The 21,739-nt window shown below is 34.6% G+C and overlaps 1 protein-coding gene across 3 annotated transcripts in view; it reads left to right on the top strand.

The window, feature by feature from the left end:
- The first annotated feature begins 6,936 nt into the window (after positions 1 to 6,936).
- Positions 6,937 to 21,739, top strand: part of LOC121423707 (spermatogenesis-associated protein 1-like) — a 29,182-nt gene continuing 14,379 nt past the window's right edge. For 2 of the 3 annotated variants that reach the window (XM_041619137.1, XM_041619136.1), the window contains exons 1-5: positions 6,937 to 7,172; positions 8,780 to 8,889; positions 11,326 to 11,440; positions 18,138 to 18,191; positions 18,820 to 18,994. In XM_041619137.1, the coding sequence (XP_041475071.1) occupies positions 7,131 to 7,172; positions 8,780 to 8,889; positions 11,326 to 11,440; positions 18,138 to 18,191; positions 18,820 to 18,994 (496 nt within the window). In that variant the 5' untranslated portion in view covers positions 6,937 to 7,130. The remainder of the gene's footprint in view (positions 7,173 to 8,779; positions 8,890 to 11,325; positions 11,441 to 18,137; positions 18,192 to 18,819; positions 18,995 to 21,739) is intronic. The other variant, XM_041619138.1, reaches the window with a different exon arrangement.

Genomic DNA, 21,739 nt, shown 5'->3' with positions numbered 1-21,739 from the left:
TAAGACACGAAAGTGTGACATAATTCAAATTAAATTAATCTTCCCGAATTCAAGTAGTAGGCCTATAGAATTTTCATTATCTTTGATAAATTTGGTACATTAAAATATTAAATGACAATTTTTTAAAATGCCGAGGGCCAGCAACCGACAGGCATTTTCAAGTATTCGATCAACAATATATTTTTACTGTTGTAGAATCAAGCATTGTCGAGCATCATGATCATTATTGGGTGATGTCGCATTGAGAATTCGTGACTTCTTCTTCGATCGTGAAGCAATTAAAACAAATGAATAAAACAAAAGGAGAAAGAGAAAAGTGAGTACATGTGCTTTAGATATTTTGTTTGTATCGTTTTGACCGTCCCCAGTTTGCACATGGCGACCCAAACGGGCTCCCTCTCGTTCTCCTTTAAAAAAATCCTAGCCCTGCACCTCAGTGGCGTAGCTAGGATTTTTTCCGGGGTGCACTGGGGGTCCTTGCTTTTTCATGGGGGCACCGGCCATTTATCCGGTGTGTGTGTATGTTTCACAAGGGCGGATCCGACATTCGCCAATAGGGGACGGGGCCCGAAATTATCTTCACCTATATTTTCCCTGATCAGTCACTTCTTAGTTTTATTCTTATAAAACAACATAAACATGAAATAATCTCATAAGCCTTATGAAAAATGCGAGCGCGAGCAATTTTTTTTTATTTTTTACTTTCATATATTTTTTTCGGAAAATTTAATTTTCTGGGCAATGTTATGTGTGATCCTGAACAAGATTCGTATGTAACTAGATGATTACTGCGAACGCCAATATGTTCCAATAATGCGAGCGCGAAGCGCGAGCAATTTTTATTACATTCCGACCTAAAAATTGGTCATTCTAATTTTTGTATTAATAAATGGGATAGGCGTGTAACTAAACAACAACGAAGCGCGAGAGGAAGAAAATTGAGATTTTAGACCTAAAAGCGGGACACTATTCATATCTTGTAAATCATAAATAGGATATAGTCAAGTTGCGTATCATTAATAATGCGATGGTGAAGCGTGAGCAATTATTGATATTCTGATGTGAAACTGGATAATTTAAGTACGTTTAAAAAAAAAGAACAGGCAGGCTATCGCGCATGTTTTAGATTTAGACCTAGAATCTGGGCATTCTGAATGGTTACATTTGTTTAATGGAACATTATGGAATACACATATGAACTTGGCAAATCAAACAATGTGACCACGCAGCGTGAGCTTAAAATGCTGATATCTAGACCATGAAACGGACATTTTACAGACCACTTAAATTTGTAATCTCGATGTCCGAGCTAAAATATGTTTTGTATATTAACTTCAAAACTTGCTCCATATCAGCCTATTGAGCAAAATATGAATCTCATCGAACAGGCAATTCTGGCGCGAAGCGTAAGCAAACATTTTATATAGTAACCTGAAAGATTTGTTTTTTGATTGCAAGTCTTCCCCTCACATTATTTCATTCACTCGTCTTCCTCCTCTTATTTTCCTCTTCTTTTTTCCTTCTGTCTTTCTTCTTCTTTTCCTTTTTTCTTTTCTTCTTTCTCCCTATTTCTTTTTCTTTTTTTTTTGCTCTGCCAATTTTTTTTTTTGGGGGGCACACAAAATCTCGGGGGGGGGGGGCACGTGCCCCCCCCCGTAGCTACGCCACTGCTGCACATTTGACTGCACTTACCGTGTGTATATTGTTCGGCTCCGTTTTCTTTTAAAATCTATTATTTTATTCGTATGACATTTTGCTATACCAATGGCGATTTTTGAAGCCCTTAGCGATTTTAATAACAACAAAACAGATAAATTGAGAGAGAAGAGAGAAGGGAAAGAAAAGGAGTAAGAGTTATGGAGCGTTGCAAGAAACTTGCGATCATCATGCAATTTTCAGTCCCCCCCAAAAAAAAAAATAATAATAATCATAAGTTTGGGAAATTTGGCATGAATTGCCTAGAACTATTTCACGAAAATAATGCAAATCTATGAAATTAGATAACTTCGTTATTTGTTTTCCGATTCTTTGATCTAATTTTCAGCATTTTGCTCGGTGAATTTTACTCTATTTCGATATATCTTCAACCCGGAGTATCTCTGTAACACAATATGGAGTCATAAACAGATTTGGAGATTCTGAATTAAGATTTTTAATCTTTACTATTGTTAGGTTTAAAATCATAAGTTCAGGGGTAGCAATGATAAGTTCAAAGCATAATTTTCGACCATCAAACCAAAGTACAGGGGGGATTAGTGAAACTGAAGTAGAGACGCTAAATGAATTGAACAGAATCCGAAGATGTCTGGTAGCCTGACAATGTAGGGGAAGGCGGGGTAAGTTGTGACAGTTTTTGCTTTTTGCATGTTAGAATTAATATGATTAATAATCTTGTCAAAATAAGTACCTTGCCTTGAAATTTAATTCTTTTGAAATATTTTCCACCTAGTTATAACTTTCTATCCCCACACTGAAAGTCATCGTGACCTTTGAAAAAAACGATGTCAAATGGCTCAACTTGCCCCATATAATTATGGGGTAAGTTTGAGCCACCTTCTGGGGTAAGTTGAGCCACAAAAACTATGTACAAAATGTATGGGGGAGAACCAGCATGTCAATTTTTTTGTTTAAAGTCTTTTCACTTGCTAATTCTCAATAAATACTAACATCCTGTAAAAGGAAAAGAGCAGTCATGTAAATTTGCCCCTTTCAGCCTGCATTTCTATCGATTTTTATGGTTTGTTTGTTTTTTAAGATACATTACCATAGGAATTACCATGGCTCAACTTGCCCCATGCTGTTTGGCTCAACTTACCCCAGTCCGAACTTAGTGCGATAATTTTGTATCCATGCACACATTTATTATGCATCCATCGTATAAAAGACTACGACAAGAATGAAGATCCATACCTGGACTAATAATATTGTTATCATGTCTTTATCATATTTAAAGACATGTGTGTTTATAAAGCACCTATCTATTTCACACTCTTTTTTACTTTTTTGGCTGAAATTCATATTTTTCCCTCTAAAAAACTACTTTTTGTTTCAAAGTTGGAAACAATGTGGTGGGGTTAGGGGTTATGCTATGGGTCATCAATACATGACACCACCACACTGTCTGACTCATTCATTATTGGCCTGGGGCTGGTGGCTCAACTTGCCCCTATCCTCAACTTACCCCGCCTTCCCCTACTGATTCAATCTCTGAGCTACTTTGCCTCAGCTCAGTAAAACTCAGAATGATATATACAATTTACATAATTCATTCAAATTAGACATAACAGCCAATCAAACTAAAGATAATGGAAGGACCAAACTAATTAAAAATGTAAGAACCCAATTCATATATAAACCAATGAGGAATGAGGTGAAGATGATAAAGTCATGGGTGATTATGTAATAATGGAATAGAAACTAAGGAGTCAGGTGAGGGATGGAATGAGTGGAACACCTGAAGAGAGAATAGAGAATGAATGACGAGATGACAAAAGAGAATCAGAGGAAAGACATTCGTAGTAGAAAGAACGAATGACAACTCAAGAAATGCAGATGAACTCAAGTCAATAGACGGAAAAGAAATGTAAAAAAAGCTGAAGAAAATTGACCCTGGCCTAGGGTGAACAGGATTTAATAAATCATTTCCGGGGGCGGATCCAGCCTTCGCCAATGGGGGGGGGGTGGATTTTTTTTAGGCCACATTTTCCCGATCGGTCGCTCGAAGTTGATTTTTGTTTGTTTCTTTGAAGGGGTAGTCCTAATAGTCAAAAGCTTTATTCTTATAAATCAACATATTATATAATAATCCCATAAGCCTTATTTAAATAGTGCAAGCGCGAAGCGCGAGCTATTTATTTTTTTTCAAGTTTTTGGTACTAAGATTTAAATATTCTGGGCAATGTTTGTGTTCCTAAACCATGTGCATCCTATAAATAATTACTGCGAACGCGAAGCGCGAGAAGAAATTATTAATATACGTTTTGATCTGACCCAAAAAGGGATCTGTTAACGACTCTGCAATTAGCCATGGAGGCCTTACATATTTCAACAATTTTAAAACAATGCGAGCGCGAAGCGCGAGCTTAAAATTTTGACATTTTTACTTGAAGAATGGAAATCGTAAGCACTTTTTGTAGTCGTGATAAGGGTCGGTATATAACGAAACAATTGATGCAAGGGCGAAGCGCGAGCGGAAAAATTAGAGATTTATACCTAAAATAGGACACACTATTCATGTTTTGTAAATCATGAAAATGGGAATTGGAAATCTTTCTACATTAATAATGCGTGCGCAAAGCGCGAGCAGAAAATTATTGATATATTGAATAATGATTTAAATAGAGAGCAAGCTGTGTATCTGAAAAAAAAAACAGACACGATCTAGAATCTTGGCATTTTCAATACCTTATTTTATCATAAAAATCGATAAAGCGAGCGCGAATATTTGAAATTCCGATCTGAAAAAGGGTAAATTTAACTTCTGTATTCAAGAACGTTGAAGGAAAATGCAAGGGTTGGATCGGTTTGAAAAATTGATATGTGTCAATATTATTCCTTTGAGTTTTGACATATTTTTATAGGACTGGGGCATTCTTAGAATATTATTTCATCATATGAGAATGATGAATATCTTCCTTTTCCCTTCCTAAGCGCGAGATGAAACTTGTCGATATTCCATTCTGAAAAAGGACAGTTTGATTATCAAATTAATATCTTATTTATAATCTAATAAGCCTAATGAGAGTGCGAAATTTGTTAATCTCGTTTGAAAAATTGACATTTAAAGCAATTTTGTAAAGATGATGCATGAGTTAATAAATTTTCAACAATCAATACGAGCGCAAATCGCAAGTCGATTTTTTTTATAAACCGTCATAAAATTGAGATTTTGTTATGAAATTAATATTGAGATATACATAACTCACCAATCAAAATGCTAGCGTGCAGCACTAGCTAATATTTTTTGACAATGACCTGAATCGGGGTATTTGTAGAACTTTATGGAAAACAGGAAAATTAATAGGGACCTGATAAATTGAATTTTGTGAGTGCGCAGCGCGAGCTGAAAATTTTAATTTCAGACCATAAATCAGAAATGTTTAAAGAGCAACTTTGAAAAATCAAAATAATGAAAGTTCGATTTCCGAGCTGTAATAAGATTTGTATATTTAATTTCAAAATATTGTAATTTTTGCTCCATAGTGAGCAAGATATGTAACTCACATAAAAGGCAATGCGAGTGCATGATTTTTTTATAGTGACATGAAAGATTTTAAAATTATTTTCAAAGTCTTTAGCCCTCATCTTATTTTATTCACTCGTCTTCCTCCTCTTATGTTTCCCCTTCTTTTTCTCCTTTCTTTTTCTTTTTTTCTCTCTTTCCCCTTTTTTTGCTCCTCCATTAGGGGGCCCCAACCGCGTAGCCATTTGGAAGGGGAGGTAAATGCACGCAAAGCGCGCTCCCTAGGGGGTGGGTGCAGGCCGGGGAGGGGGAGTTTCCCCCCCTTCCGCGCGAAGCGCGAAGCTTTCGAGGTTTCATACATTAAAATAAAAAGGAGCCGTCTCTCTTGTCTCTTGTATATCAGCTCCAATTCAGTCGACTAGATTGTGATTTTGAACCTTGTTTTAAAATTGATTGCGAACGCACAAAAAAGGAATCAATGGAGGAAATTAGAATAATAATAACCCCTCGCGAAGCGTGGAAGGTAGAGCGTTTTGTCAATTTTTGCCATGAAAAGGATCCCGAGAAAAGGGTTTTCTCAAAGACATATTGAATACTTCCCTGGGAAAGATCAGATGTTATTACAAACAATTTAGCGAGAGTGCATATCTTTGACTCGCAAAACAGAGGAGAAGAAGTGTATACCCCGGGCGGAGGATATTCCTCCCCGCGCAGAGCAATATATAATTCTGAAATTTCAAAGGGCGGACGTTTTATCAAATACAGATATATCCAATACCTCCATCGGCTCTGATTCCATTGATTTTCTAGGATTATTGAACTTCATTACAAGAAAAATGGTGCGCAAAAATTTGAAATTTCTGTGGTTTATTGAAATTAGATTTTAAAAAAGGATGCCTTATTTCTTTGACTTAACCTGAAGCGCTTCATTTTGAATTATAAAGAAACTTACGTGTCATTCAAAATTTCAAACTGATGGCGCAAAACAGGACAGGAGATGAACGTGCAGGGAAATGACATGAAGTTTAATAGAATTTGATAAAAAGATATTGTACTTTATTATTTAATACAAGAATTTGATACCTTCCTCTTTTTAAATTAGGAACATGTTTGCCCCAAAATTCTGGTTGTTTAGTAATGAGCTGAAAAGCGAAGAAGTTGACTCTATATGGAGGTGACGGCCCGACCCGATCAGAAGTTGCGCGATCAATTTAAAAAAAAGAAGATTACTTCATATACTTCGGCCTAACCTTACTCTAATTCCATGCCGCAATGCATACATTTTAACTTTAACTGTCAAGAAACACATATAGCTGAGATGGAAAAACAGGGTTTAGAGAAAGGGTGGGGGAAACAATGGAGATCTTCAATAATGTCATTTAACCGCGCGCAGTGCGGAAGCAAAATTCATATATAAATTTAGAGCAAGAGTGAAGGAGTTTCACTTTTGAGAAAAAAAAAGAATTAAAAGAAGAAAAAAAAACACAAAGCTACCTTTCTTCCCTTTCCTCCCTTCCCTTTTTTTTCATTTTCTTCTCTCTTTTTCCCCTTCTTTTTTTCTTTTTGGGGACGTTTTTTTTTTTTTTTTTTTGGGGGGGGCGACCGCCCCCACGGCCCCCCCCCCAGCTACGCGCCTGGGGGCCCGGGCCCCTCGGGCTCCCGATTTCAAATGCGCCTTTCCTCTACAGTTTTTGAAAAGTATTACAAAACTTTCTCGACAGAACAAACTTTGCAGATCGCTATCGCGATAATTGTTATCACGTGACATTTGCCCATAGAAACTGGACGCTCGATCAATCAGCAGCGCAGGATCAGAACATCGTTATCTTGACTTCTTAGGAGTGAATACTTCACATTTATCTTGAATTCGGTGCTTAATTTGCTGATGGATTTACGTAAATGATATGGGCTGATGTGAATGGAATGCGTTTTGAGGAATTAAAGTAACATGACAACTGATTATCCGATACCAAATTCACCATCGGATCAAGTAAGTTCAAACCCGTTTGTCGAGTTTTGCTCCTTGCATGCACCCGGTACGGTACCGTAACATCTGGCACCCTCGCCGCCGGGACTCCTGCGGTTGCGGTCTATAGAGTTTTCGATACGCTGTGTTGTGCTGTCCGCGCCTCTGCTCATTATCTCGGCTCAAGTTGATGAATGCACGTATGTAGACCTAGACATGATTTAGATCTATATAAATTTTTCAAAATACTTAATAAAATAATTATAATGCTAGAGTCTAGATCTAGCATGACTATGTTCTAACATGAAGAATGAAGATGAATGAGAAGATACAGACAGAATGAGAGGAGAGCCTAAACTAAAGTTGAAGTTGAAATTAAAAAAAGGAAGAACACAAATTATTGAGGACAAAGTCAAAGAGTGAAAGGCAGAGGAGGATAAACTTAGTTTTGAACAAGAGAATGAGGAAAGAATAACAATACATGATGAAAGATTGAAAAGTTTCGTTTTCAACTCGCATTTTTCAAAAGAGTTCCTTTAAGTTTTGGCAAACCTTAACCCTTTTCACTTTGTCTTTGGCCTTGGGTGGCTGTCGCAACAGGAACTCTTCTCCATTTGTTTTCTTTTGTTGTACTACTACTAGATCCTGTGGTTAAAACGTTTAGATCTAGATCTAGACTGTATTGTTTTACAGCAGTATTTTATTGGAATGATAAGAAAGTGACTAACAGATAAAGGTGCATTTTCATTTTTTTTTACTAGACATTGTATGATGGGGTGATCATAATTTGCGCACATTTTAAAAATTATCATGAAGTTGATTTTCGATAAATTTTTTCTCACAGCTCACACAAAATTAATGAAAATCATAAATACCAAATTGAAGGCAAGATCCTAAAGTCAAATTCGCTTATAATTATAAAGTACATGTAGTTCAAGGGTTTCGCTGGTAACGTGATCTCATATTCATAATTCCATGGCGATCGACTAGTGCACACTTGGCTGAAAAAGCGTCATAAAAAAGTGTGACCTTAATTTGCGCATGATCATTTTGCAAGGCTTTAGAATTGAAATCAAGCAGACAAAGGTAAGATATATCAGATGGAGGTTAAAATGCCATAAATTCAGCTGTTATTACATTTTACTTACTTATTTAGAGACCTCTGCTTGCAAACTGGCTATTTATTGATACCTGTCGAGAAGTTTAGATTTTCTCGGAGCAGACGCAAAAGGTAACAAAATTTGCCGATGTTTTGCCAATTAATAGAAACTTTACCTTCAAGAAAATTATCATACAGAGTCATTTTAAGTCGCTCTTTCTGTTGGGGATATCAGATTTTCAAAATATTAATTAGATATTCAGATATTATACCGTGCGCAAAATTAGGTAACACGCGAATTAAGGTCATATTACCATATTATTATTATTATTAGATGTATTATTGTTATTATCATTATCATCATCATTATTATTATTATTATTATTACTTCTACAACGATACTCGGCAGGATCCATAAGTCAGGATGTAGTGCTAAGAAAATATCTTGGGTTCTCATGCATCTGCAGTGCATACTTGTTGGTGCTTTTGGCTTGTATAATTTGTGTTACCCTCTGACCTATGTATTTTACAGTTGGAAGACCTTCATGTGTATGTATTACCAAGAGAATCATGGAATGAGAAATATAGCAGTGTATTCACCAATGATTCCATCTCGGATGCCCGGTCTGCTGGATTTGTCAGGTAATTTGTTTTACTTAATTTCCTTTCCTAGGCAACCTGGGGCCCGTTGCAGAAAGAGTTGTAATCAATCGCAACTCTAAAAATCATGCGCAACTTGATTTTCAACCAATTAACAGCATGCATTTGGGACTTGCTATTGATTTTTAGAGTTGCTATTGATTGCAACTCTTCGGACCCCAGGACTTATACTGTAGACATCCTTGTTTCTTCCCTCTTTGTACTCATACATTTACCTTGTAACTTGATATTTGTTGAAATGTCAAATCAAAATGATAATTACGATAAAATAATCCTTTTTTTTCTTTCAGCAGAAGGTGTATAAAAACAATTATATATGTAGGTAAATCAAATTCAATATGGAATTAAGTAATGAAAGTTTTGATGTTAATGACAAACCACATGTAGTACATTTCACCCCCCCCCCCCACACAAGAATAATGATTTGGGTTTGTTTCGCAGTCATAGACAGAGGCAACCTTTTCAATTTGTGAAAGATTATAATTAAGTGATTGACTGTGTATTGTTCTATAGCAAATACAATACTTGCATGTAGTTTATTACACAAGATGAATTAAGAAAAAGGAAAAAATACTTGCATTCTAGCTGACCAAATATACACAACACAAACATGGGCTTTTACATATTATACAGTGCGTATCAAAAAAAACGGGACAGATTTGAAAAGTCTATAAAATTTTAGTTTCAAATTATTATGTCTATATTTTGGTGTTAATAGGTGCTCTAAGGTCTTGTCTTTCAAATGCTATCAAAAAAATTTAGTTTCGTTCATGCTTGAGCGAACACAGGACGTTTTTGTTGGGGGTTCAAAAAGAGGCTTGCGCCAGAATTGCAGAATATGAGTAATATGATGTTCGGACTTTTTGCTAATTAGCAGACTTCCTCTTAACCTTTTCATTATCTTTGCCATAATTTTCAAATCATGCGGTCAAAATTCATTGTCAGATCTATTTATTTGCTTGAATTATTCTGTTATTTCTTTTTAATATGCTCTCTGTTAGCTTTGGATATTCCTTCTTCAAGCTAAAATTATTTTTTTTCAACCGAATTATGGGAGAGCATGGATTTTTTCTCAAATCTTTTCATTGTGTGCTACAAAGGTTGTCGTGCCTTTTGAACAAAGCCACACAGATGGGCGGGCGCTCGGGTTGCTCCCCCCCCCCCCTCAATTAAAAAAAAATCATGACCAAGAAAAAACGTGGACAGGAAATAAGGAAAGATAGAAAGTAAAATATGATATAATTTTCTGAATATTATGTCAAAATCTATCACAAAATTTGATATTGTAATTAAAAAAAGTGGGAATATTTGCGTGCTCACTTCGCTCGCTCACAACTTTTTAATACATTTTACCCGATCTGCCATATCTAGCTCCCTCAAAATTGACTCAATACACCATTGTCATTGAAAACATGAATCCCTTCCTGTGTTTCCTGTTAAGCAATTAAACTTGGTCAAGGAATTAATGACCCCTTGAAAAATAGATTCATGTCTTTTAAAGGTACATAACATTATTTGTTTCACAGTTTCACATAATAAAACGATTTGAATAATCACAAGTTTTCCAAATTAATAATTCAAATCTTCTTGCTTGGGTTGACAAAAAAATCTTTTTTTCTCAGTTACTTATGAAGGAAAATTAAAGGTAAGAGAAGTTTAAATAAAAAAACAAAATAATTCAATTAAATAAATAACTTTGTAAATGAAATTTGACAGCATAATTCGAAAATTGTGGCACAGATAATGAAAAGGTCAAGAGGAAGTCTCCTGATTAGCAAGAAGTCTGATCATTGTATTACACATATTCTGCAATTCTGGCGCAAGCCTCTTTTTGAACCCCCAACAAAAACGTCCCGTGTTCGCTCAAGCATGAATAAAATTTATTTTTTTTAATTGCATTCCAAAGATAAGACCTTAGAGCATCTATCAACACCAAAATATAGACATCATTATTTGAAACAAAAATTTTATAGACTTTTCAAATCTGTCCCGTTTTTTTTGATACGCACTGTATAGCAGTGCTACATGTACATGCTGGTTAGGGATGAGGTTCATTTAGATTCAGAAAAAATAAATCGTAAAAACCAAACTGAAATATGGGATTTAAGTTATTTAAATTAGCTAAATATGCCTATGGAGATGTATTTACATACTATTGTAGAAACCATGCAACCTTGTGAAATACTATGCAAATCGTCTATCAAAACTCAGTTTTTAGCAGATGTGTAGTAATTAGCTTTATTGGACGAGCCTGCACTTCATAAATGGTCTTTTTTAGCTGAAATAGCCTGTGGATCATCATCCTCATCTAATTCATATTTTTATTGTTGTATTACGTAAAATTAGTTTTAGATAATATGTTATTTCAAATCCATTTCAAGTGTGAAAATTATTGTTTGATTCATCTCACGTTTTCAGCATTTCACCAAACCTGACACTTTATGAATTGCGGACCGAGCTACAAAGGACCTTAGGAGGTGATATACCTGCAAGCTTTGCATTCCTTCATAGTGTAGGAAGATGTATGACAAGGGTAAGAATTTGCTTCCTCTCTATTCTATTTTCATTATTAATCAATATCAATAATATTTTTTGGTCAATTTTTATTCCATTTTTTAAAAAAGATTTTCACATTTAATGTTCATTTATTTGTTACCTCTTTATTAGAATATTCATTAATAGTTTTTTTCATTTGAGTTGATTTACACATATTCTCTGATTTTTTCTCTCTATATTGGTTTAACCATTTTAATGCAAAAATGGTGCAAAATTAATGATTTTTGTGCTCAATGACATTCCTGTATTATTGTGATGGCTAATATTCTATATTATTTGATGGTTCATATTTTGGGCTTCTGTGATATTAAATTGTAGGCCTGCTATATTGTATAATCAAAATGTCAAGGTTTATCAGTAAGCTTACATGGAACCTTTCCTGTGCACTCAGAACCCCAACCCTTTGTTCCTTTGTTTGGCTAAAATTGATTAAAAATCAAGGTGAACAGTATTATTGGTTTCTCGTTGTTAATTACATTCCACCATCATGGTTTTTTTTTGGGGGGATTCTTTGTTTTATCGAAACATAGAAACATAGAAGTCTTTATATTTCATTTCCCCCCTATTATCAGGCCCCTTCTGTCTGCTTCTAATAATATGACAGAACTTTAAAGCCTTTAATCAGTCACTGCTAATTTATTGTTTTGGTGTTCATAAATAGCATTTAAATAAAAACATATTTAATGATATGCTTCTTTACATCTTTTATATTATCTGTTTGATTTCTAATTAACTAATTAATTAATTAGGTGGTCTGTCTCTGACAGATCACCTCTTGATTTCATCAGAGTTTTCTTTATTTCTTTCTTTCTTTATTTATTCTTGGCACCTATGTTTGTCGCCAACTTTTCTCGAAATTGGCTGAATCAATTTTGCTGATTTTTTTGTCATATATAGAGTCTATCATAGAGACGGCATACTAAGCTTTTCAAGGTCATATGGTCATGATGACGTCATCTACGCGCCATTTTGTAAAATTCTTAATTATCAAACTTACATTATCAAACTCACATTATCAAACTCAGATATCTTTGGAAAGGCTTTTGCAAATTGCAACCATGTTATATTTGTTCCATTATCAATCACTATGCTCCTTAAAAAGGGTGTAAATACTATAAAATTTATTCATTTTATTGTCACATGCTGTTGAAATTGTCATCTATTGAGGAACTTTAAACTGTTTGCTTCACATACATGTACACAAAGCAATCTCTATATTTGTGTTGAATTTTCTCAACTGGTCATTTTGTTTGAGTAGTTTAATATCATTTACTCAGAAGTACTTGAGTAAATTGTCCTTGTTGTGGAATTAGGCCACTTCATATACCAATCATTTTCTCATTGGGCATCTAATCTAGCGTGGACGCAAAGTCCAAAATTCTTGTAAAGTTGCATTCACACTTGCCCATTAAGGAAGAGTATTTAAAGTTATGAGAGCTTGTGCAGACCTCAAATTACCAGATGATTATTTCTCCTACAAATTCAAACCTTAATCATGTAGAGAAGTTTCTTCATCTCTATATCTGACTTCTCCTTTGAGTACGGTACATGAACAGTGTACAATTTATTTTTCTGAATAAATTACTCTCAATCAGCAAATATCCCCTTGACTTTGACTTAGAGAAATTCCTTGAAAGTTTCTTATAATTTTAATAATATTGTCTTACAAGTATGTACTTCTTTATTATTTTCATTCATTGGTGGTGGCAAATAAGTTGTGTGTAACTTTATGCCTATTTCCATGGTAAATTCATGAGTATTTTGTTTTCACTATGGCAATAAAATCTAGTGTAAAGATTCTAGTAAATACCTTTCAGAAAAATATATACTGATTTAATAGTAAAATGTAGGTGTGAATGTGCTAATTCATTGGAAAGCTTGAAAAAAGGTGAATAAATCAGAATTATCTGTGTAAAATATAATTGTATGATACTAAGAATTATGATACAAACATGCACCCAATATCCTACCCAAAATACCAAAGTAATTGCAGTGGTTGACTGCATTAGTCCCATGAATTCACAATTGTTTGATGTTGTCATGGTAGCAGAGTGTAGTGCAAGGGAATTGTGATCTGTGAATGGCATACATGAATAATCAAACACAAATAATTTTAATATCGGCTTCGCTTCCGAAAAGACGGGAATCCTTTTTTCATTGTCTCCCTTTGCTTTCGCTATAGCTATAGGCACGCTTCCATTCCAGGTTCAATTAAAATGGGCTGTGTGCTGTACTGTAGATCAATATGACTTGATAATTTTTTAATTGTTATGGGAGGAAATATTTTATGGTTCTATCAGAGCAGCAAATTTGTTAAATATTAGCTTTATCCTGATGTAAAAAACTAGTGGAAGACTAAATTTTGTCCATACATTAATGTCGTTCATTTGAAGAATATATTTGAAGAGTTGTGTTTTACATTGGGTCCAAAATTTAATTGGTTTACAAATATGTTATTAGATTTTGAAGAAAAAAAAATGGATCGACAAATACAATTTCCAGCTATTCATCTTTTTATTTTCAGGAGTTTTGGAACCACGGTTTGTTTTTATTTGGGGGAGTACAGTATATTTCCACTACAATGTGCTTGTACAGTCAAAGGTTTTTCTAAACACTATCTTTGAAAATTATAATTTGGTGCATGCTCAGAAGAATCAAGTTGTATATATGACATAATGTAATGTTGATTGGTTAAATATTTTAGACATTTAACCCCAAAACTTGTTTTTACCCTTTAGATTTTTATTCTTCTGTGTAATTTTTCACTGACAAATTACTATGCTTCATGCTTCAAAATCATCACTCACATTGATTCCAGTCCACTGACACCTCAATAAAGAAAAAGAAAGAAATTATGTATTTATAGTGACAAGAAAATGCTCAAATTGAATACAATTACAATATTGACTTTTAATTCTTTCCACCCTTTCTTTGCAAATCGTTTGTCAATGTTTATTGTGAAAAGAGAGAGCTACTTTCAGCAGCTAAACTCCACATGTGTACACTGCTATTCACCAGAGGTATCCTGACAGCTCTTATTTACATTACACATAGCTACACTACTTTCCATTAGCCCCCTCTCTTATGAATCTTTTGAAAGATGTTTTAACTGATCACCCTATATGTGAGTCTATTCAAAGCCCCCCCCCCAGATCATCATCAGCAAGTGGTCTTTGTGAAAGGATTCTTCTGACAACAAGAAACTCTTCAATGGCAGTTGCGCTCTAGTGATCCCAGCTTGCTCTTTTCCATTGTGTGTCTATTGTTAGAAACCATCTATTTAGGGAAGAACAATTTACTTGTTGTAATACTCACCAGCTATAGAATTGTTAGCAATGCCAGATTACATGGCGGCTTTGCACACCAGTGCTAACATCTGGTTGCTAAGGGGTTAAGTTGAAGTGTGTATTGATGAAAGTGATTCATTTGATGTAATATGTGTAACAATTACGCGCAGTCATTTGGAAAAAAATGCAATAAGTTTTCTGATAAGAAGAATATTACAGAGCTGAAAGTGAGTGCATATGTAGGCCGAGTTATTCCGAAAATGAACCAAATTCCTTCTTGTTACAACATGTTCACGATTTCACTTTCTATCCTGCCTGGTTTAATTGCAGACAGGCACCAGTGCTGGCTCTCTGATGCTACTATAACTAGACTAAATTATTTTCTTTACCATATTAACATGTTGAGTCAGTTGTGTAGTGTATATCTCTTTTCATATGCTTGCTTTGAGTTGAATTTTTGTTCAGTTTAATTTGAAGAAAATGGCTAGAAAAAAACAAGTGGGAAAAATGAGTACAAATCGGTGAAACAAAACGGAGCGCTGTAAAAGGTCAATAATCAATATTTTATTGGAACAACTAATCATTAAATACATACCACAACGTGGTCATGTTCATTGATTTGTTGTACATGTAATTTTCTTGGGGCACCATCACAATCAAAAGATCAAACAATGCAAACCACAACAATAATTAGTTTCTTTACACTTACACATGGCCATCCTATATGGTATTGTCTTGGTGTGTGACCTTTTTCAACTTACGTGAAGTTCTCTGAAATATAAATTTCCAAAATCAACAGCACCTCTAAAGACAAAAAAGAAAAAAGGGGATGCGATGGGAGGAAAGTAAAAAAAGACCTTCATTTTATCATTGTTCTTATCAATATTGAGCATTGCTACATGTAGTACTGAACATCATAATAATTAATCTCATTAGAATTAATCTAGAGTGGAGGGTGAAAAATTTTGCTAAAGAATGAATTAAAAGGTTCTACATAAATGTATTTTCATAGTGGCTGTCTGGTATTCCTATCAGTAAAACACAAAGAAATATACAGTAAGATTATATAAGCAATGAAAAAAAATGTTCAATTCCTTAGCCTTGCTTGGTTATGTGCCTTTTGTTATAAACAAATCAGAAAATATGTTGCCTGCATTTATTTTCTTTCTTTTTTTGAAACAGGTTTAGACCAATGGAATTTTTCCTTGGGGGTGCAGGCAAAGTGCTGTATACATTTACAAACCACATTTTTTGCTGCCATTTTAAAAGAACTTTGCATTAAGTTCTGAAATGATAGGAAGAAAAATCACAGGTTATTATTACCGTATCTAACAAGTGTCGTGCATGACTTGTAAAACTGATTAAGCGTATAGAACTGTTGAGCCACATTTGGTTGATATGGTTACATGTACATGGATTGTACCGAAGTTAATTAGAAAGGAGGCGTTTTGCGTTAAAAGGTAAATTGCAGTGCCCTTGTGAAAATGAAGTTTATGCTAAATGCACTTTCATTTAATCCAGACACGCTGGCATTAAAAATCCGAAGACTCTGCATACAGGGAAAAGCATTATTGCTGGGCACATTAATTGTCATTGCCATCAGACTGATTGCTATGCTTATTCCAGCAACATTATGGATATAAAATTATAATTGCTTTCATATTTATGCCATTAGTGTTGCTATGACAACAAATGGGCCCACAAATTTGACCATCGAAAATTATTGTTCATGGTTAGGAGATTAGAATAAGCAGTCATTGTTTCTTGAATGTCATGTAATCTCTGTAATTACTGTACAGTGCATATCAAAAAAAGTTTACACTTTGAAAAAATCCTGTAAAATTACACATTTGTAATATCCTGAAGATTTTTCCACATTTTAATATTGTTACAGATCCATTTAAGCAAATGACGATATAACTGTCAAATATTTCCACTTGAGTGAGCAACACATACTTTTGAAAAGTTAGTGAAAAATTATTTGCGCAGAACTTTGAAATAGTTATGCATAATCATGAAGAACACATGGAATTTAGCTAGTAAAATTGATTTGAAGATATCTTTTACCTTTTATAACTTGTTTCCTTGCCCAAAACACTTCGAAGAGTGCATAAATGGCTCAGGCTTGATTTTCATAGTTAATCATTGTCAAGCTTGAGAAAAGTATGGAGAAACAATGAAAAATGAAATGTAAACCCACTTTAAATGATAAAAACTTAGTGAAAAAATGCTGGAGATGTCTGATATAAACTTTTGTTCAGATTCAGTTATGTCTTTAGATCCAGCTGACACAAAAAGGGTAAAGATTGTTCTTACTAAATGTTAAAATTTCAATTTGGGTGGCAAAATGGTTACAAAATGCTTGAATGTATCAGTTTTATTTCAGTTGACTAAAAGTGCAAGGGAAATGTATGAGAAATGTTTCCCAGGGTAAGTTTGATTTCACTCTCTCCCTTGACACAGTGTGAAAAAAGCATTTCTGCGCAAACAGATTTCTGCGAGCTTTACAAAAATGGACAGTGATCACTCAAGTGTAACATATTGTAAAAACTTTTACTTTCAGTGGATAGATGAGACCCAAACCCAAGATTATATATATAAGTGAAAAAATGCCCACATGTTGTATATTTTTTAATTCCCAGGGCTTTTCCAAAGTGTAAACTTTTTTTTTGATACGCACTGTATAGCATGCATCACTGACAAGTTGTCATTCCCTGATGGTTACCATAGTAACAGTACTTCCCAGCCAATCTCAACCTAGCATATCTGTGAAGTTGTTACAGAATGATAATTGTTCCTGAAGACAAGTACATGTATCATGCAGACATTGCAGTACTTTGTAAGAATGTTGTGTGATAATCTTTGAGAATCTGAACAAATATTTAGTTTATTTTTATTATTATTTTTTGTGGGGGGGGGTAACTTTCATTTTCATACAGTACATGTCAGGACTACATGTACATGTTCAACACAGATGCAGGCTCATTCTAACGTTAGTTTTGAGTCTAAGAGTCATAAAATCTAAAAAATTTCTTCCCCAATTCCCGACTGGTTTTATTCTCCTTTCTGAATTCCAACTAACATTTACACTGGACACTATTGACAAACTTGGGTCTGTGCTGCAAACTACTGCAATTGGACTGGACGGGTTCAAGGTAGATTTGCGTTTTAATACATACTGCAAATTGATCGCCCAGGGCCGGTCCGAGTTCAGCCTGAGACCACCTCTTGAGGTGGTCTTGTGTAGGTGGCCCGAAGTTGGTTTGATGTTTGATATTCTTTTCACCCCGAGGCAGGCCCAGGCCTACATATTTTTTTAAAGAAATAATTAACGTTATGATGATATTACCAATCATAGTTCTGATTTTTTTCTTCTTCACTTTGTAGGTGAAGCCCAAGCAGGAGCAGGAAATGAAATGCAAGGCTTATTTGCCTCCTGCAGTAAGTATTAAAATCATATTCATCCACAAATTGAAAAAATAGTCCCAATTAATTAGGACCGAATCACAATGTTTAAATGCCATTTAAATGGCCGTTAAAAGCATAACTGTTTTCTTATTCTGACAACTGTTTTAACCTATAAAATTGACAAATAAAACCTACAAAAATGTTGCTTAAATTTCACATTTTACATTTTACATTCTATATGTCCATATTATATTATGTAGACTTTTATGGTGATGACCGAGTGTGACAACTAAAATATGGAAAATGGATTGCCATTTCATGGATGTGAACTCACAATTTGTGAAATTTTGGCAACTCTTGGTGAAGATTTTTTTTTTTAGTTTTAGTTTTAATTTTATCCTCCAAATAAACCTATAAACTTTATTCATTTTCACTTTCGTTTTCTTTACTGTGCAAGAGCTTGTTGCCCCGATCGGGCGCCTCAGAATTCGGTGACTTAGCAACCTTTGGCTATTTTTCAGATTTTTTTTTCAGAAGGGAATATCATGCCTCTAAATAGCATATGAGTATAAATCACACTTTTTGTGACACACACCCAGGACTTCAGAATAGAAGCCATTGTATTCAATTTTGTAATTCTTTCTTTTCTTGATCTTAATAGGCATGGCAGCCAGAGATTTTTGTTCTGGAGGACCGGAGCATGCCAGCCTACCAAGCCTACCCCGGGTCTCAACCAGACTATTCCCCCCGTCTTGATGCAACTCAGCCAATCAACGGCATGCCTACCCATTTCCCCCAGGTCGCCAACCACGATAGAATGGCACCAGTGTCTGATGGTGAGTTTTCTCTAGGATTGATGTGATTGGTGCAGTGATTGGTGATGTATCTCCTGAATAATTGATCATAATTGAGTTTACAGTCAATCAATTGGAAATCAATTTCTCATTTGGCTCATCATGAATCAATGATTATTTCATTCAACAAAGATTTATATTTTTCTTTGTTGGTGTGAGGCATTTGTTAAGGGATAATATTTCTCCAGTTTTACAGCTTTTAACTATGATTACTGAATCAATTGTAATTCATGAATCATTACAAGATAATGATTATTTGATCACCTGCATGCTGGGAGATTAATCATTAATTAAGGGTGTGAAGGGGAAGGGGTTGTAATGCATACTGCCTTACATGCTTCTCTTTCCAAAGCAGGCATAGGTAAAGAAAGCAAGATACATGTAGTTTTAGAAACTGGTCAAGTAAAGCCACAGGACAAGAGAAGTCCAGACACGACCAAGAAAGTCAAGTCTAAAGAACAAAAGCCTGGTGCTGTCAGCAAAGCCCATTCTAGATTAATCAAGAAAGGCGAAGCTAAACCTACATTAGGGAACAAGAAATTAGCCGCTGCCAAGGCACCTCAGAGTAAAGCTGCACTAGAGAGAACAAAAAGACTCAAGCAGACCCAGGCGGCTTGGTCTAAGGAAGCCAAACAATCTAAGCTATCAGAGCCAGAGACAGGGAAAGGGACTTTAGCGCCAGTTAGGGACAGGAACAATAAGGGTAGGAATGTAGAGGCAAGGCTGAAGAAGGATTTAGGCGGACAGAGTAAGGCATTGAGTGGTAGGAGAATAGAAAGAAAGGTGGGCCAGGAATCCTCAAGAACTGTCCAAAGACCACAGGGTAAGGTCATTGAGGTACTACCGGTCAGTAAGCCAGATAAACTAAGCAGGTTGCATCAAGATAGGACAGTGCAGACATCAGGCATTTATATCGGTAAGGATAGTAGATTAGGATGGGCTGAATATTTGATCAAAAGAGATACCATATTCAGTTCAAAAGATACTGACAATTTCAGTTAGATCAGGTTTACCTGGATCAAAGAATTACAAATCTTACACTCTCTTGAAGTTCATTTCTAACTCATCAAATTTCTGGAAGTTTGATTGAGAATACATCTTGGTAACAGTACTATACTTCATCATACTTTGGCTGCTCATTATAATCACTTATTTATCTCTCCCTTTTTGTGGTTGTAAAGTGAGGAAATTACATGTGTGGTTTGGTCCCAACACTGGTAAGCCATATGCACAAAACAGTGTGAAAAAAGGAGTTTTAGCACATTTAATACACATACACACTTACACACACATATATGAAGTGGTTTTGATTTACAAGGGATAAAGTTCAAGAGGATATTCACATACTTTGTTAACAAAAAAGAAGAAATCTATAATTGATAATGTTATCTGTTTTAAGTAAACAATACACATGTACATGTACATGTAGTATGCATTTAGGATGTCCATTGAATGACTTCATTGTACGAATGTACCTTTATCTCTCCAGCAATGAAATTTAATGAAGAGGAAATTTCCATGTTCGAATTCAGGGAAGTTAAAAAAAAGCACAACATTTTTACCTTTTGTTTACATCAAGTTACATGTAGGTTGCATTCTATTATTTTCATGACAGTAAAGTTCTAGTGAGATTTACCTGCATGAATTTAAGAGGAAATGAGTAATCTGATCTTTAGGTGTATACTCAGGAGCAGTCAGACTGGTGAAACATCACATCCATTGTTGACAGTTATCCATCAAGTACAATATTATTTTGCTCACTAATTATTTTCATTTGCAATTTCATTGCTTTGATTGCTTTCTCTTTATTCATTAAAATGTTGGGTTGTTTATTAATATCTTCAAAGGCACTGGTACACAAAAGTGGTACTATCTTTATTACCATATTGTTCATATGCTGAGAGCTAAAATGATATTTGCAAAGTTACATGTCCTTTTGCCGTACCACTCCATGTTCACGTACCAGCATGAGTTGCTCCTCAAAGCATGATGACTATTCTTTAAAAAATATCAAACTAGCCTAGATACGTAATCTCAACTTCTGAAGATGATTTCGTCTTGGAAAAAGTTTCCTAACAGTTTACCAACTAATCTACACTGTATAATGGTGAATGATGATTGCTTTAATACATAAATATGTTAAAAGTTTTTTGCAGTTAATTCAGCTCATGATTAATTGCTACATCAAGGTCTGGCAACATTTTTGACAACATGAATGTGATTAAAATAATTTGTTGAAGTGACTAGAATACCAGTGGAGAATTTATTTTTGTCTTACATGTATATGATGCATTTGGATTAGGTAGTAATTGCATTTTTTTGGAGTAAAATTTGTAATTAAATATCATTGGTCCAGGGTTCCTTATAATGCATGCATAATTCACTGTCAAGTCTATTAAAGTGATTCAATGACAATAACATGCAATTCATTAATAAAAAAAAACCCTAACAATCTCTTGTTGAGTGATCATAATCTCTCTATATACATGTACAGTACCTTTTATAATTAAATGGGAAATAAACTCGACACGGTTTATGTTTTTAACCCATTGAGCCATATTTCAAAGACAACTTGGGCAATAAAAGGTCAATTAATAATGTGCATTATCCATTCAATGGGTTAATGAATAAAATCTAAATTTAAGAAATGGCATTTTTTATTTGTCTTCTTGCATGCTTGCACATTGCTAGATTTGCATGATTCTTCATTATTTCTTATTTTTCATT

This window comes from Lytechinus variegatus, chromosome 11 (genome assembly GCF_018143015.1).
Source record: "Lytechinus variegatus isolate NC3 chromosome 11, Lvar_3.0, whole genome shotgun sequence".
Lineage (NCBI taxonomy): Eukaryota > Metazoa > Echinodermata > Echinoidea > Temnopleuroida > Toxopneustidae > Lytechinus > Lytechinus variegatus.
This window is presented reverse-complemented; position numbering and strand designations above follow the sequence as displayed.